General features: G+C 41.4%; 1 protein-coding gene across 1 annotated transcript; it reads right to left on the reverse strand.

Annotated features, from left to right (window-relative positions):
- On the reverse strand, positions 1-12727 carry lrrc8c (leucine rich repeat containing 8 VRAC subunit C). Its single transcript, XM_028587146.1, has 3 exons — positions 12560-12727; positions 5927-6069; positions 1-3923 (listed from the first exon to the last, which is right to left on the reverse strand). Exons 2-3 carry the CDS (start codon positions 6062-6064, stop codon positions 1683-1685), a joined length of 2379 nt encoding a protein of 792 aa, XP_028442947.1. The 5' UTR covers positions 6065-6069; positions 12560-12727; the 3' UTR covers positions 1-1682.
- Positions 12728-14107: the final 1380 nt, after the last annotated feature.

Raw genomic sequence — 14107 nt, forward strand, 5'->3', positions numbered from 1 at the left:
TACAGTATTATGGGACCACTAAGGCCTATCTAAAAGCATCCAAAAAGCAGCATTTCATTGGACCTTTAAGAAGGATTTGTGGCTGGATAATATGTCAAAAGTGAATAACAGAACAAGCACTCCTGTTACAGCCACACTTTAAAGCCCCTTTCACACAGCCTGTTAAATACAGGAATGTTGCGCCTTTAACAATAGCACCGCTTAACTTTTTAGGGTCTGACGCCCAAGAGCGTCTGTATTCTTTTGTCATCGCAGATGGGCCATTAAAGAATCACCCATCTCCATCCCTTTACCACTGCGTTAATTTCTATAGCAGCAAGGACACGCACAGATTTTTTAAAGCCCCGTTTTCTGCTGGTATTAAAATGTAATCTGAGTGATCTGATCACATGTTGACAAGTGCAGGTGTGAATGATCCAATCACATATGGTGCTTACCCACTGCTGGTACCAGCTCTGCTAGTGACGATTCTCTCTGACCAATCAGTAGTCTGCAGCTTTTGACGTCACCTTTTGGTATCTCCTCAGCTCGCTTGGAACCTCGACAGAGGTGATACTAAAAAGAAAGTACCTGTTGGCAGGTACCAGGTACTTTCTTTCATTATGGAAATCCAAAAAAGGCAAGTAGAGTCGAGGCGAGTCGAGCAGGTACCATGTTATGGAAAAACGCCATTACACCACATTCGGAAGTAAATTGGGCCATGTATGACCACATTCTTTTAGTAGTGTGTATGCATATGTGTCCTGGGCCACATTAAGGACCGTCGACTCAACTGTGAGCGGAACTACGTACTCATTCAAAGTATTTCTCATGTCACTGAAACCACTTTATTGTCATACTGTCAGTGATGTGTCAGGGTTTTTTTCCCACGGTGCTGCCTGCTCTTATGCCCCGGCTGTCCGGAGCTCTGTGCCCCACTGTAGCCTGTAAAAGGGTAGCCGCTTGGAGACGCATACTACTGCCAGGTGTAAACATGTGTACCTAGAGCTTTGTACTTGTGATCGACTCACTCAGGAAGGATTTTAATACCAGGTGAAAACCGCTATAACAGCTTAAACCCAGACAAAAACAGGTATACTCTTATGTCTTACAGTAAAATGTGCTATTTTAGAAAAAGGATTTCACGCTGCTACTTGATGCAATATTTACATGCTTTGTGTGTAATTCAGTTTAATTCAGTCAACACAAAATCTCTGAGGTTCCTGTGAGATAACTCCCGCAAATAAAACTTTCATTTTAAAAACACATCATTTTGGTTCTATCTGATGCTGTTTTGAGTTGTAAGCAGCATATAACCTGCAGTGTAAAACCTTAAAGGAAGGGAACAAATGCTGAACTACCTTGTAATCAAGTTTAGCATTTTTTTTTTTAAGTAAACTAAAAGATATATATAATCACGGTGCAAATGATTACATTATCACATTTCGTTGCACCTTAAGGCTGTGTTACGCCGGCGTTGTTTGGTTCAGTATGAAAAAGTGAAAACGGCAAATTTGCGGTATCTCTGTGTGAAAGAGGCTTATGTTACAATATATGAATAAGTAATTTTCCCTTCCATCAAGGAAACATAACTTTTTTAACAGTAGTGTAATACGTAAGTATGGTAATGAGTTCATACAAAACAAATGCTCTGAATTGTTAAACTGAACAAACAGCAGGCACTGTGGCTACAAAAAGGCATCTCACTCAGCCTTCATCTGGTCCCTGACATCAGGAGGCAATGTTTGAAACAGTGTGTCTTCCACTATAAGGCCACTGTGCTTCAATGCACGACAGCAACCGAGCTCTTGGGGCAGAAGCTCAAAGTGGTTGCCTTTGAGGTCCAAGTACGTCAGTTGAGCTAGGTAGGAAATCTTTGGCGACAGTGAGGACAACGAGTTTTTGCCAAGCTTTAGTGTTTTGAGCTTCTTGCAAAAGAAGAGCTCATCTGGTAGATTTTCGATTTTGTTACAGGTGACAGAGAAATACTGTAGACTCTGAAGAACTCCAATTTCTGGGGGGATGAATCGGATGTCATTGTTGGACACGTCCAGGTAGCGCAGCTTGTTGCACAAGAACAGGTGCGAAGGCAATATCTCAATCTTGTTGTGACTGAAGTAGAGGCGCTCTAGGCTGCCAAGCTTCTTGATATGCTCTGGGATGTACATGATACCATTGTGCCAAAGTTTAAGGCAAGTGAGTTTTCGAAGATGTTGGAAGCTGATGATCTCCTCTATTGAGCGAAGGTTATTCTCTTTCAGGTCAAGCTCTTGCAGATTGGTTAGGCTGAAGATTGCATGTGGGATGCGTTCCAGATCACAATGCACTAGCTCCAGCTCGATCAGGTTGGTCATCTTTTTCAGGTTGTTGAGCATTACGAGCTTAGTGCCATCATTGTGTAAATACAGCCGCTGCAGATGGCTGGAGACATCCACTATAGACTGAGGTATCTTGGTCAAATTGCTCTTAAGATAGAGCAATTTCAAACCCTTCATCTCCCGCAGTGACTCAAGAGCTATATTTTTGGAGGCATCAGGGCTTAGAGACCCAGTGAGATAGAGCTCCTCTAAGTTGCGCAGGACATACATCCAGTTTGGAAGTTCCCTGTTATCATCGAATTTCACACGAAGCACTTTCAGGTTCTCTTTGAGGAAGGAGGTAGCTGTTGTTTGCGACTTTAAAGAGCATTGGTAAAGAGACAGCTCCTGAAGGTCTTCCAGCTGAGAGATTGAGCCAGGGATGGTGGCATTGTTGATGATCTCCAGCTTGAGTGACTGCAGCTCTGTCAACTCAAAGACAGTGTCGGGTAACCCAGGGAGCATGAACAGCTGAAGTTCAAGTCTGTTGTTGCTGTTAGTCTGGAGTCTCTGACGCAATTTATCCGCGGTCCAATCATTGTTGAGGTTGAGCTGTTTCAGTTTGTTCTCACTGACCTCGGATAGAAAAACTGCAAATCGTTTAGAATACAGCGGGTCATACTGATCAATCATGTGTAGCATGAAAGCAAAGTCGTTTTTGACGTCTGGGATGTCATTGATGCCGGTTTCCTGGCGCACATACTCAAAGGAGTATTCTTTGAGTGAGCGGTAAAACAGCCAGTAAGAGGTGTAGAGGCTTGTTAATCCATAGACAGCCACTAAACACAGGTAACAGTAAGAAAGCTTAGAAAACAGATGAGCCATAGTGTGGTTGCATTGAAAGTTACGGTAGCCTGTCATGTCCTGGATCTCAACTTGGCAACTCACTCTATTTCGCACTTTATTCACGAGAGAACTATTATAGGCAATGATCAGGAGGAATTTAAACACCTTGAATACTGTCTGCCGGACGTACATCAGATAGAGAATGTCTCCTTCCTCAACGTGCAAACGGAATTTCTTCACCTTTTCAAATAGAGCTTTAGCTTGTTCACCCTCTTTTTTATCAAGAGCACTTGCTGATGGTTTGTCAGCTACAATCTTTTCTGGGATAGACCGGAGGGACTGTGTCTTCTCCAAACTTCCTTCTCCGGGAGACAAAGCAATGTTGGACCTAGAAGTGTCACTCTTTTTATCCTTTTCTTCAGGATTTTCTCCAGACACCTCCGACAAAGCTCGTGTGGTCCAGGGAGAGTCGAAGCACTTGCTGAGCATGGAGATGAAATGCTCTATTTTAGAGCTCGAGCCAGGGAATTTGAACCAGAAGTTGCTGCACACCATGAAAATAAGAGTGTGTATAAGAACCAAATAAGGAAAGAACTTGGCATACCAATGCAGAGCTTTCTCATAACACATCTGATTGATGAAAAGGTACTGTTGAAAATCCAGCTGGGTTTTCAGGCCTGTCATTTCTCTTGGTACGGCTGAAATATTGGACTGCAGGTGTAACAGTGACTTCACTTCCACTTCACTTGTGTTCCCTGAAGACTCTCTCTGAGGAAGGCATATGATCTTATCTTGCATTACCTAAAAGGAAATGTAGGGTGAAAAGGAAGATTAGACAAACTTAAAGGACATCATCCCACCAATGCGCACACCAAAGCAGCCCCTTTCATTACTTCAATGCAGGGCTGTTTTGGGGTTTAAAAGGCCTGCTGAGAGACACCTGATTTCCCCAGATGGATTTTCTCTGCATACACAATTTCTTGTGTATGCAATCGGCTTTCTACTTCTATGCATGCACATAACAAAGTCTCGAGACAGGGAAAGTATCACTGTGACAGCAGTGCAGTGGGATGAAAGGAGAGATCCCCACACAAATCACATTTACAAGAATTGCATCCAAAGTCAGACTTAAACTGAAATAATACAAAGTAGCCTCCAGAAGTGTTTGACTGATAAATTCAGACACATTATTGCTGTAAGGAGACGCTGTGCCCTCACTGCTGAGCCTGTTCTCTCAATGAGCCCCAACACATTCAGCACAGTAAACCCTCATACATACAAACATAAATAAACAATCATTGCATCAACCTGTTAAAATTAGTAAATATTGCTTAAAAAATTGGGTTCGAGTAGAAGAGAAGTCGTTTCACTGACCTAAATTGAGCAATTACTGTGTGGGTTTGGTAACACCACTCGGGGTGAAAATAACACTCAAGAGAGGCATAAAAACAGGATAATTAAACATTGGTTCATGTCTCCCCATCAATAAGCCTCTGTACACCACTGCAGGAACAAAGTACGGGCCATCCTCAGAAACCCCCACTAAATACAACCTAAGCCATCACAGGCCAGAAAGTCACACAACACAACACAGCAGGTTCAGCCGAAGCTCCTTCCTATCTGCAATAAAGCAATGACTCATTGCCAACAAGCTATTGTTATTACAGTGCATTTAAACAGTTGTCCTACTGCCTGTCTAACCTGATTTCTCTGAGTAACCTGGTTTACGGATTGCATGTAAACATACTGAATATCGGCTTGGAAAGTTGGCATCAGTAAACAACCCCTGCCTTCAGTGTTTACTGAAAATAATGAAAAACAGCTGCTTCACTCTGCAATGCTAACAACAGGAAATGTGCACTTTAATTTAATGGTGGCAGGCCTAAATGGGAGACATTTTGTGCACTTTGTTTAGCTGTCTGATACCAAACTCGGACCATGCAAAAGAACTACATTTGTGAAGAGTGAATCCAAAAAGGACATTACTACGATGGTTAAGGGCAATGCAGCTGTGCTGCAGCACATCACAGACTGAAATGCTAAGTCAGGTCTGCTGGGGTCTCTGAAAAGCTGATCTGCAGCGAATATTGTGTGAGGCAATGACGTAATTATACAAAATGGCATGTTGATAATGTTCTGACTTATAAAGTAAACTTGACTACATAAATGATGTACTCAATTTATTAACCATTAGATTGTGTTCAAACACTGTTATTGTGAGAGTGGAAATCAACAGCTGCTCCCACTCTGATAAATATCCTGTTTTTCAAAAAATGTTTTGGTATCATTTCCAGGATTTACACTACAGAGTATTGCAGGAGCCAAACAACGGTCCTATTACACACAGAGAGCAAAGTTAAGTGCTGGGCCAAGAGTTTGGAATCTTGATGTTTACTGAAAGGGGCTGGGTGGGTAACTATTTCCACTGGTAAACTCCTATTGGGATGAATGCTTCCTTTGCTGCTCCCAGTCCAGGTTGTAAAAGCAGGGAATTAGTGCTTTTGAGCTGGTGCCAGAAAGGAGGCAGAGCAGTAATGTTCTTTCAGAGAGCCTATAGGCTCGCTCTAGTTAATTAAATTACTGCCCTTTCACTGTGATGAAAACAATATTAGGACAACTCCTTTTATCTGATAAACATGTTGCAGTTTGAACTCATGTTACATTAGCATACATTAGCGAAATTACTCCCTTTCAAAGAGATGGTTACAGTAGAAAAGTGGAAACAAGCAGCACAAGGCATTACAAAACCTTATGGAACACATGAATGCAAAGCCTGTATATCATGGTGAGGCAATGTTACTGACCTGAAGAGTGCATCCGAAGACACCAATCATGAGCATGACTACAGACAGGTAGTCGGTGAACACATCCCACCACGGCTTCAGGACTCTGAACGCTGGCTGCTGTTCAGAGAACTGCCGGAATTCCATCACAGGAATCATGATGCCTGGTAACAAAAGAGTGGAAAATGATCCCAAATGACTTTCAGTCCATACAATGGGGCAAATGGTTTGGCCATAACGGGGGATGAAACAATGGCGTTATTCAATTCCCAGCATTAAGGGGTATTCCTGTTTATAACAACTCACAACAGTATACTGTAGGTTTTCAGCCTTTATTCATGTCCCCCCCAAGATAAATTGAAATGACTTCAATCCTCAACTTTTCATCAAAGCGCCACCATAAGGTCAAATGTCCAATTTGTCCAATAATTTGGTTAATGCCCAAATATCTGCACAAACTAATCACATTCCAATCAGCCTCAGCTGTATTTGTGTTTAGTGCTAATTAGCAAATGTGAGCACACAAGCTGATGGCGAACACGGTAAAACGTATACTTTCTTTATAAGCATTTTAGCACTGTCATTGTGAGCATGTTAGCATGCTATTAGCATTCAGCTCAAACTACAGCTGTGCCTTAGTACGGCCTCACAGAGCCACACGCATAGCTGTAGACCAGTGGCGACGAGTTACTCACATTGGGGAGGACAGAAGGAAAACCAACCAAAATGTTATTTTACAATAACTCTACATGAAAATTAAGCAGCAAAAACCATCAGAATCCAGTTTATTGCACAATAGCTTTTTGCATACAAGTTTTTTAATTAACTATACAGTAAAAGGAGCAGCTTTAGCCTCTACGTCTAATTTCCAACTGTAGTCCCCAGCCAGTTGACAATAGGTATCCTAGAATACTGGTTAAAAAATTTAAATTAAATTAATTACATTATATCTATAATGACAGCAGGCCTAAGCAAAAGGGAATAAAACGTACAGACGTGGCACACAATTGGAGCAAGAACAAACAAGCAAGCACAGATGACGTCAAAGGCATTAAAGCAGTTCATGCAATAAAAATAATACAAGGAGACAAGGGAAAAGAAAACCGTCACAGACGCCACATTGAAAGCAAGACAAGACATTTTGCTTTGGTGTTTTGTTGCACAGACGAGGAATGGCTTACAAGATCTATTTTAAAGCAATCACCGCGGGCTCTGGATGGTAATGAACCTGTGTTCCTGTGTGTGTGTGTGTGTGTGTGTGTGTGTGTGTGTGTGTGTGTTAGATAATGTGGCACAAGCATGTCAGTCCAATGAGGGGGGATGTAGCACCCAGTACATTACAGTGGGAATTTTACACAACTCTCTCTGATTTAAAAAGGAAAGACAACAAAACAGTGTAAATCTGGAATTAGCCAAGCCACTGTGCCTTAAACTGATGAGTCGCTCTCTAGTGGAGCTCCATCGTTATACAAACGCACATTACTAATGTAACTATTTGTAAGTAAGTGGCCACAAAAGACTAAATGACTCATTTTGTAGAGCTTGTGTTTGGACATTAACTTCATAGTCCAAGAAGCCCACATATTTGTAAAGTGGCTTCACAATAAACTTGATGACTAACTAAATTGAATTATACCAGAACCCAGCCTTTTCGTTGTTTACAAACAGACTGTATGGTCTTCAAGTTATAGTATTAATCTCTTAAAAGTCTGTTTAAAAACCGGCAGTTTATTTTTGACACGTTGTTGGGCAAAAGTTGAATAATCTTTCAGCATCTTGTAATTCAAGGAGGTCTGAGCCAAGACTTCTGCACCTCCTCCTTGGCGCTGTATTCAGGCTTTAGTTGACCTAACCGTCACAGGAGACATCAGCCAATCACAGGTCGTTTCAGAGAGAGAGAAAGCCTTCCAATTGGCTGTTGGCTGCTGATGCAGGTGTGCGTGCTGGTGCCTTCTGTTTACTGTAGCCAAAGGCTAACGGCATCAGCTAATTTAAGGCTAAACTACTACAGAAGAGATTTTTTTGTGATCAATCTATACATAGGAACGAAGTTGTGTAAAAAGTTGTCCAGTTTATTGTCCAGGGAGCGGACATTGGCTGTAAAAATAGTCGGGCAAGCTGGTCTGCTGGGGTTAGCCTTTAGCCTGACAAACACCTGATATTTGGCGTGTTTACGTTTCCTTAGTCTATACCAACGATGTTCCACTTCCAGGATTGCTCCGGTGCCGCCAGAAATTCTACCGGATGAACCTCTTTTCGGCCAGATGTTCATTTCCTTCCACTTTCTTTGTTTTGGAATTTTAAACTCCGGTGGATTTATGAGGACTATGGTTAACTGCTCCTCAGATCTCTGCAGGGTAAATCCAGACAGCTAGCTATACTCTCTGTCCAATCTGAGTTTTCTGTTGCACGACTAAAGCAACTTTTGAACGTACACATGTTCCACCAAAACAAGTTCTTCCCCGAGGCTTTTGCAGTGGCACCGTGGCTCTGTCGGGTGTTTAGCGCCGGCCATGACGATTGTGATCTGTTTAAAGAAATGCCAATAAACCAGAGCACATTTTTCTCCCATCCCGGAATGCTGTGTGGACTAGCCAGACCCTCCTGCGCAGCGCTGTGGAGGAAGGTCTGGCAATGCAAGAATAACGTTTCCTTTCACACAGCCTCCGGCGTCTCCTCGTTCGGATGGCATCAGGCCGATACAAGGACCAGAGCCCGAAGCCGTGGCACGGCCTACTGCTGCCATCCTTGCGAGGACATGGCAGAGTCGGTGTGAGAGAAAAACGTAAATGGGGTAGATGAGCCAGTAGTTTAGCCTTCTGCAAACTCTAGCTAACAGCTGCGGCTAATTCAAGTTCATGTTTATGTAGCCAACTACAACCTTGGTTCATAGTATGTCTTCTCAAAAGGGCTTTACAAAGAAAACAGGATGGTCATTCTAATAGAACTCCAGTTATAACAGCATGTCATCTGGTTGAAATGAGCGATTAGTACTCATACAGGTTAGGCCGTCCTTGCATGGAAATTATGCTACATACATTTAACTTTTACCCACACAAAACCATCCTATGGAATAATGGAAACATTACTGTTGGAAAAAAATCTAAGCAAAATTGGGTTAGTAAAGGTATTGTTTTTGTATGAAGAATAATGTATGTTGTTTGAAGAATAATGTATGTTGTTTTGTCCCGTATTATAACTGTATTTTTTAATACATTTTTATATTCACTTATTTAAAGTAATTTTCTTTTTTCTCTGATTCATTATATTGAGTATGTGTCTAACATGTTATATATTATATATAATGGGGTTTTTTTTCAGTAAAGGTGATGAAAAAAAGTTCTTGTACTGGTGACTGTATGAAGCCGGTGCATGCCAGGCCCCAAGGAAGTTTGCCGGGCTTTGAAGTGTAATTTCATTCCCGGAAGTTGAACTTTTTTGGCTTCACGCACCACTGAGCAACTCTCATAAATGGGGCTCCGCCTTGAACTCTGTATCCAATTCTCCTTATACATTCATGGCGCATGCCTGTGCTTGCCAGATGTGAGGGGCTATAGAGAGAGGGGGCAGGGAGAGCTGCAGGAGGAGGTCTCCCTCTACTTTAAGATCTGGTGTCTTTTTTTAAAATTCTACCTCCTGCAGCTTTAACAGCTGTAGCTTGAATAAGAGTGTGTGAGAGCAGTGTGTCCCTGATGCAGCTTTTCTGCTCACATGCTCTGGTCACCTTCTGTAAAGTGCTTACTGCAGCTGCAAGTGTCCTATTTCCAATGTCTGTCTGGCAGTGGAGTTGGCTGCATTGTCATTCTTAGGTCTTCTCGATAACAAAACTTTGTACAAGCACTGGTGATTTTTGCAGTAAAACATCTCAGCTTGAAATTCATTTTGCATAATTCTATCACAATGGGCTGGTGGAAACAATGAAAAATGCTAAATAAATGTAAAATATCATCCAAATACAAACATATCCCGTGTCAAAAGTTTATTCATATCATCAATCATTTAATGAATAATCTATAAAAGGTGCCAGACCATAATGTACAGTGTTTTATGATCTGCTGCTCCACCGTGCCTAAGAGACAGGTGCTGGCATTAGCTGATTACATCTACACTCAAGCTATAGTTCATTATTAATGAGTTTAGCTGTAAAGCAACGTTGAATAGGTTCACTAAAAGCATGTGGGCTTTTAGAGAGATCATTTTAAGATCTGTATTGATTCACCCATCTCAGGGTCATGACACCCGGTGGGATGGAAAGCCATTGAGGGGATGTTTACACCAAATTGTCTACTGAGGTTCGCCTCAAATGGTCAGAACCATTTTTTTGAGCCTGTTCCACCAGACCGGCAAACACTTTCATTCTCCAGGCTGTCAGGAAGCTCAACACCGTCCCCTCCTCCAAGAACTCTGGACTCAACCCCTTTCTATATATCTTAAATTTGTACATTTTACTTATCTTTTTAATTTTTTTTATTTTATATATTACTTATCTTTTTAATATTTAGTCGTATATATTTCTTATCTTTTATATTTGTTGTACGTGTCCTCATGCACCGTGGGTCGGAGAGAAACGTATTTTAAATTTCTCTGTATGTCTGGCACATATTGCAGAATTGACAATAAAGTTGACTTGACTAGTTATGTTTCTATCTATCTGTGCAGTTTCATGTGACAAGGTTTGAGATATCCATCTCGGTTAAATTTAGTCCCTAGCATTAAAAAAAATATGTATATGTAAACAATCTGTATCCAGGAACACTGATCTACAGTAGTTACTCTGGATTAGACCTTGCTGTGAACAGTTTGCATTGGAACTGTTAAAAGAAATCTGTTCTGTGTTCTAGAAAGTAACTAAGTGCATGATGCACAAGTACTGTACTTAAGTACAATTTTGAGGCAACTGAACTTCACTTGAGTATTTCTATTTTCTATGAACTTTCTGCTTACTATGTACTTTATACTTTTACGCCACAACATTGCTATAACTAGTTACTTTGAAGATTAAGCTTTTACACACAAACATAAGATAAACTAAACTAATTCAAGGGTTCCCAACCTTTTTTGAACTGTGGATCGTTTTTCTATTGTCAATTCGGTAACCTCTCAACCACACTCTGTTTGAATGCTTAAAAGGTGGTGATGATGGACTGTTTATCTTGCATTCTGAGGACCTACGTTATTTCAATTTTTGATAGAGGTTTGACAGGGAGGGATGATTTCCTGTCTCTGTGTCCCGTGGGTTTCTCCACTGCCACGCCTCTTTATTAGACTAGCAGCAGGTCCTGACTCTTGAGTCTATTGATTCCAATGGGAGAAGTGAACGTGAACGCAGGTTATGATCGATTATTTTGTCACATAATCACCAATGTTTGTATTGGACCCGTTTTTTTACAAGCCACATAACTCCCGGACATTCTGACACTAAAATGGCATTTTTCAGACAAACCAATCAGGAACAAATAAATTGTGTTCAAAACCTGTTTCTGTCTCAGGAACAATCTCTTGTGAGATCTGGCAACACAGATAAGCACTTGAATGCCCTAACAAAACTCATTTTAAATTGTTTTGCTAAATATGGCTTTTAACTGTGCAAATATCTAATGTTCACAAAAGAAAACATGAATAGATTATGCAAATATACATTTCCATCCATCCACAGGACATTCACTACACTTTCAAACGAGACCACGCCCATTTAGGAGACAGCCGTTTTATAACATTGGCTCTGCGTGTAATGCACTAAGTGTAACATGAGAAAACCCCCGGTGACATCATCAGGGCATCTTGTGAGAGGTAAACTGAACCTCATTTGTAAAATCTGTGGTGTGCCTCTTTAAGGTTAAAGTGATTTACATTGCTACATATCAAAAAGTGGCACGTGAGAAAAATTGTGGGTAATTTGACTGTAGGGTCCTTTAAATTTTTTAATAACTAAAAAAAAAAAAGAAATCCAAGAAATAGCACAGAGAAAAGAGGCTTTTGGCTCTGTGTTTGAAGCCTGTAGTCTCTAGGTACTTTCAGGAAAAAGCCTGTCTTTCCACTGGATGAGTCAGCCATTGAGTTGAGCTGACCAAGCCATATCCTTGTCCCTTCCTGACAGGAAATTTGTCTGAATCCCAGATATCTAAAAACAGACATGTTTGGAACACACCCAGCCCCAGGCATACAAAAAATTCTTGTCTCGTTTAGGATATAGCCTATATAAGAGAAGGGGGAAAAACTACCCGCATTGCAGAAAAAAAGCCCTTGAATGGGTGTTACTAATGAGGCACACTTTTGTAGACTTTACCGTGAAACAGAAGCTCCTAAAAAAAAAGTGCGAATACAGTCAGAACAGCTGTGATTTATCAGCACAAACCATCAATAAGTTATCCATTCAGGAGCTGAGTTCCCTGTTAGAATTTGAGGGATTAATTTAAAGGTGAGAGTTAAACGCGGTTAAACGCTTTGAACGCGGCTTTAAGCCTCGTGCACGCAAACTAAAGCGTGTCCTATTCACCACGACTGTTTGAAGATAGCAGGTCAACTAACGGTAATCTCAGACTAAACTAGTTGGCGAGACGCTACGCCGACCGTAAATTACGCTATCTAGCCTATACATCGGACCAATATGCTCTTAAACCTACCCTGCATCATAAAAAAGTGTGAGTGATTTACCTTCTTTTTAGATGAGAGCTGGAGTTGTGGTCTGCTTTCAAGCGATGGGATTTAGGAACATGATGTGCGCGCTCCCCCTTCTCTTCTGTCCGCCGACCTTCCTGGATCTCCGAGCACAGACCATGCAGGCATGCCTAGCCTACTGCAAGCCACTGCCATGGGCGTGGACTTCTGAGGAAACCCAAGAACAGACTTTGATGTTTGTGATGAACGTTTTTTTTATTTTTATTTTTTCATGACAGCTGAGTGGAGGAAGGTCAAAACTGCAGCAATTAGGCTATCTGCTATTAATACTCACAAAAACAAACAACAGCTGCCCTCTACAAAATATCTATACTTTTGCCTTTTCAACCCGGTGAATAAAAATATCTTTTAGTGCAAGTCAATAAAAGTGTATTGATGGCATGCAGTGGTGGAAGAACACCCATCCTGTATTTAACTCACATCCTGTATTTAAGTAAAAGTAGCCTACCAATGTGTGAAAGAAGGCTACTCCTACTCCGCCTACAACTAAAAGTCCTTTGTTCAAAACCCTTCCTAAGTAAAAGTACAGACTTATCATCAGATAAATGTAGGCCTACTTAAATGCATCAAAAGTAGCAACGACAATAAACATACAGTACAGGCCAAAAGTTTGGACACACCTTCTCATTCAATGAGTTTCCTTTATTTTCATGACTATTTACATTGTAGATTCTCACTGAAGGCATCAAAACTATGAATGAACACATGTGGAATTATGTACTAAAAAGGTGAAATAACTGAAAACATGTCTTATGTTATAGTTTTTTCAAAGTAGCCACCCTTTGCTCTGATTACTGCTTTGCACACTCTTGGCATTCTCTTGATGAGCTTCAAGAGTTAGTCACCTGAAATGGTTTTCCAACAGTCTTGAAGGAGTTCCCAGAGATGCTTAGTCCAGCTCACCCCAAACCATCTCGATTGGGTTCAGGTCCGGTGACTGTGGAGGCCAGGTCATCTGGCGCAGCACTCCATCACTCTCCTTCTTGGTCAAATAGCCCTTACACAGCCTGGAGGTGTGTTTGGGGTCATTGTACTGTTGAAAAATAAATGATGGTCCAACTAAACGCAAACCGGATGGGATGGCATGTCGCTGCAGGATGCTGTGGTAGCCATGCTGGTTGCAGTATGCCTTCAATTTTGAATAAATCCCCAACAGTGTCACCAGCAACGCACCCCCACACCATCACACCACCTCCTCCATGCTTCACGGTGGGAACCAGGCATGTAGAATCCATCCGTTCACCTTTTCTGCGTTGCACAAAGACACGGGGGTTGGAACCAAAGATCTCAAATTTGGACTCATCAGACCAAAGCACAGATGTCCATTCCTTGTGTTTCTTGGCCCAAACAAATCTCTTCTGCTTGTTGCCTCTCCTTAGCAGTGGTTTCCTAGCAGTTATTTGACCATGAAGGCCTGATTCACGTAATCTCCTCTTAACAGTTGTTCTAGAGATGTGTCTGCTGCTAGCACTGTGTGGGGCATTCATCTGGTTTCTAATCTGAGCTGCTGTTAACTTGCGATTT

Source organism: Perca flavescens, chromosome 9, assembly GCF_004354835.1.
Source record: "Perca flavescens isolate YP-PL-M2 chromosome 9, PFLA_1.0, whole genome shotgun sequence".
NCBI classification, from domain to species: Eukaryota; Metazoa; Chordata; class Actinopteri; order Perciformes; family Percidae; genus Perca; species Perca flavescens.

Excerpts from the sequence above, each read along its gene's own strand:
- lrrc8c (XM_028587146.1), bottom strand. The coding sequence starts at position 6,064 with ATGATTCCTGTGATGGAATTCCGGCAGTTCTCTGAACAGCAGCCAGCG. Across the intron at positions 3,924-5,926 it reads TCTTCGGATGCACTCTTCAG|GTAATGCAAGATAAGATCAT; the intron begins GTCAGTAACATT and ends ATTTCCTTTTAG.